This window comes from Nanorana parkeri, unplaced genomic scaffold, assembly GCF_000935625.1.
Source record: "Nanorana parkeri isolate BGI_ZX_2015 unplaced genomic scaffold, ASM93562v1 scaffold1784, whole genome shotgun sequence".
Lineage (NCBI taxonomy): Eukaryota > Metazoa > Chordata > Amphibia > Anura > Dicroglossidae > Nanorana > Nanorana parkeri.
This window is the reverse complement of record NW_017308052.1, coordinates 130237-133414: the sequence shown is the minus strand read 5'-3', so window position 1 is coordinate 133414 and position 3178 is coordinate 130237. Positions and strand designations below refer to the sequence as shown.

Genomic DNA, 3178 nt, shown 5'->3' with positions numbered 1-3178 from the left:
CTTCTGAAATCACAAGGACAGACAACCGCCACTGACGCATTCTGTAAAGGTGCTCGCCCTACTTGTATTGTGACATCGCGAGGACAGACAACCGCCACTGACGCATTCTGTAAAGGTGCTCGCCCTACTTGTATTGTGACATCGCGAGGACAGACAACCGCCACTGACGCATTCTGTAAAGGTGCTCGCTGTACTTGTATTGTGACATCGCAAGGATAGACAACCGACGCATTCTGTAGGTGCTCGCCGTACTTGTATTGTGACATCGCGAGGACAGGCAACCGCCACCGACGCATTCTGTGAAGGTGCTCGCCATACTTGTATTGTGACATCGCAAGGACAGACAAATGCCACCGACGCATTCTGTAAAAGGTGCTCGCCATACTTGTATTGTGACATCGCGAGGACAGGCAACCGCTACCGACGCATTCTGTAGGTGCTCGTCATACTTGTATTGTGACATCGCGCGGACAGACAACCGCCACCGACGCATTCTGTGAAGGTGCTCGCCATACTTGTATTGTGACATCGCAAGGACAGACAAATGCCACCGACGCATTCTGTAAAAGGTGCTCGCCATACTTGTATTGTGACATCGCTAGGACAGACAACCACCACCGACGCATTCTGTAGGTGCTCGCCGTACTTGTATTGTGACATCGCAAGGACAGACATCTGCCACCGACGCATTCTGTGAAGGTGCTCGCCGTACTTGTATTGTGACATCGTGAGGACAAACCCCCACCGACGCATTCTGTAAAGGTGCTCGCCATACTTTTATTGTGACATCGCGAGGACAGACAACCGCCACCGACACATTCTGTAAAGGTGCTCGCCATACTTTTGTGACATCGCGAGGACAGACAACCGCCACCGACGCATTCTGTGAAGGTGCTCGCCATACTTGTATTGTGACATTGCGAGGACAGACAACCGCCACCGACGCATTCTGTAAAGGTGCTCGCCATACTTTTATTGTGACATTGCGAGGACAGACAACCGCCACCGACGCATTCTGTGAAGGTGCTCGCTGTACTTGTATTGTGACATCGCGAGGACAGACAACCGCCACCGACGCATTCTGTAAAGGTGCTCGCCATACTTGTATTGTGACATCGCGAGGACAGACAACCGCCACCGACGCATTCTGTGAAGGTGCTCGCCATACTTGTATTGTGACATCGCGCGGACAGACAAACGCTGTCACCTAGTCTAGCTTTATGAGCATGTTCCATATGATCCTGGGGTAACATGAAGCATATGATATCCGATTTTTAACATTTTCCCTCCATGACATGTTTTTCTTTTTTTTATTGTTTCTCTTAAAGATTCTCAGTCTGCCAGGTATGACGCCCTTAAAACGTGCGAAAGATTCCGAAACATAAAGCCTCCCAACTGGAACAAACTGGCGGACTGCACGGAATTAAAGGACAGCGTGACGCAAGGACTCCGCCAGAAAGCAGAGGAGACCTCCCGCATCCGGGTAACGCCAGACACCCCATCACACACGCACACACGCACGCGTGTGAATAATGAATGCGGAATAAATGGTAACACAATGTCTTCTATTAGGACGATGTGACGCTGGCGCTGGGAGACGTGAAGAACATGATTCAGAGGCAGCAGAGGATGTACGAGGAGCTGGAGGGCAGTTATCAGCTGCAGCTGGTATGTGTGACGCAGATCTGTGTGTTCCCGGGGTCAAAGCTCCGCCCACTCCAGGGGTCATTATAGACTCATCCAGAACACTGGCGGGAGCATGCACAGAATAATAGGGCACAGGGGGGGCTGCATATGGTGTGAACGGGCCCTTAGCCCTGCTTGCCCTAAGGCTGGGTTCACACCTGAGCATATCAAAAATGCGCGTTTGTCACACGTTTCGTGATGCACGTTTTTACAGCGATTCGCGGTAAAAAAACGCGCAAGAAATGTGCTTTTCCAAGGGCTGCTTGGCTGTATCCCAATGGAAACGCGCGACAAAAACGCCCCAAAGAAGCTCCTGTACTTCTTTGGGTGTAGGACGTTTTGTAGCGCGTTCAGACGGCCTGAAATACACCCAGGTGTGAACCATACCCATAGGAAATAATGAGATTTCGGTGTTTGAGCGTTTTGCAGAGCGTACGAACGCGCTACAAAACGCCCAGGTGTGAACAGGGCCTTAATGTAAAAGACTGCAGGCCCATCCTCGCCCCCCGCCGTCTCTCTCCAAAGATCAACTGTATTGGAAGTGACAAGTTCAATAAAGAGAACCTGGACCTGTCACCTCCAAATGCTATCAGACATGGGCTTGTTAGCTCCTGTGTGATAGCAATGAAGTTTAGTGGGGAAAAAAAATTGATAGAAAAATAATTAAATAAGTGAAAATCAAAGCAAGTAAAAAGTAATAAGAAATAATAATTCAAATTAAAAATTAAAAGGTGATTAAAGTAAAAAATTATAATATTAAATAAGTAAAAAATAATAAGATACAAAAATTTAAAAAAGTAAAAAAATTAAAACTAACCCTGCCTCCCACCCGCCATCTGGTTGCCATTCTCCATTGGTGGGGTTGGCGAGGACGGGGGCACATTGAGGAACCTGGCAGCAGAGAGGGTAAATCCGGCCCTGACCATATCCATCTAGAAGATTGTAAACTTACTTATTGAAGATGCCCATAGGATGGAGTTCCTCAAAGCACTGACACGTTTTCACGAGCCCTGTGAATATGCACTTCCTGGTGTCACCACTCTCGCAGAGCCTGATTTCTGAACTACAACTCAAGTGGTGGAGGAAGGGGGATATAGAAGAACGCCGGGGCTGTACATTACATAAGGAGACAATGAGGATTCATCACCTGTACAATGTTACATTTATTTTTCAGGGTCCAGAGTCCAGCTTGGATCTCACTGTAAGAGAACGTCTGGACCGTCCGCTGGTGAGAATCCTGCAGAGACACCCAGGAACCCAACTCCCCGAGAGCACCCTAATCTGCCAGGTAAATGTCAGCCATGTGCATGCACCCAGCCAAACGTGGACTTTAAAGAAAACATTGGTTACTAAGTGATCACTAAAGGGATGGGTCAGGTGATCATTAAAGGGATGGGTCAGGTGATCATTAAAGGGATGGGTCAGGTGATCATTAAAGGGATGGGTCAGGTGATCACTAAAGGGATGGGTCAGGTGATCACTAAAGGGATGG

At 48.5% G+C, this 3178-nt stretch overlaps 1 protein-coding gene across 1 annotated transcript in view; it reads left to right on the top strand.

The window, feature by feature from the left end:
- Positions 1–3178, top strand: part of CCDC105 (coiled-coil domain containing 105) — a 16399-nt gene that overhangs the window by 5145 nt on the left and 8076 nt on the right. The window contains exons 4-6 of the mRNA XM_018571564.1: positions 1329–1483; positions 1573–1668; positions 2861–2974. Of these exons, the coding sequence (XP_018427066.1) occupies positions 1329–1483; positions 1573–1668; positions 2861–2974 (365 nt within the window). The remainder of the gene's footprint in view (positions 1–1328; positions 1484–1572; positions 1669–2860; positions 2975–3178) is intronic.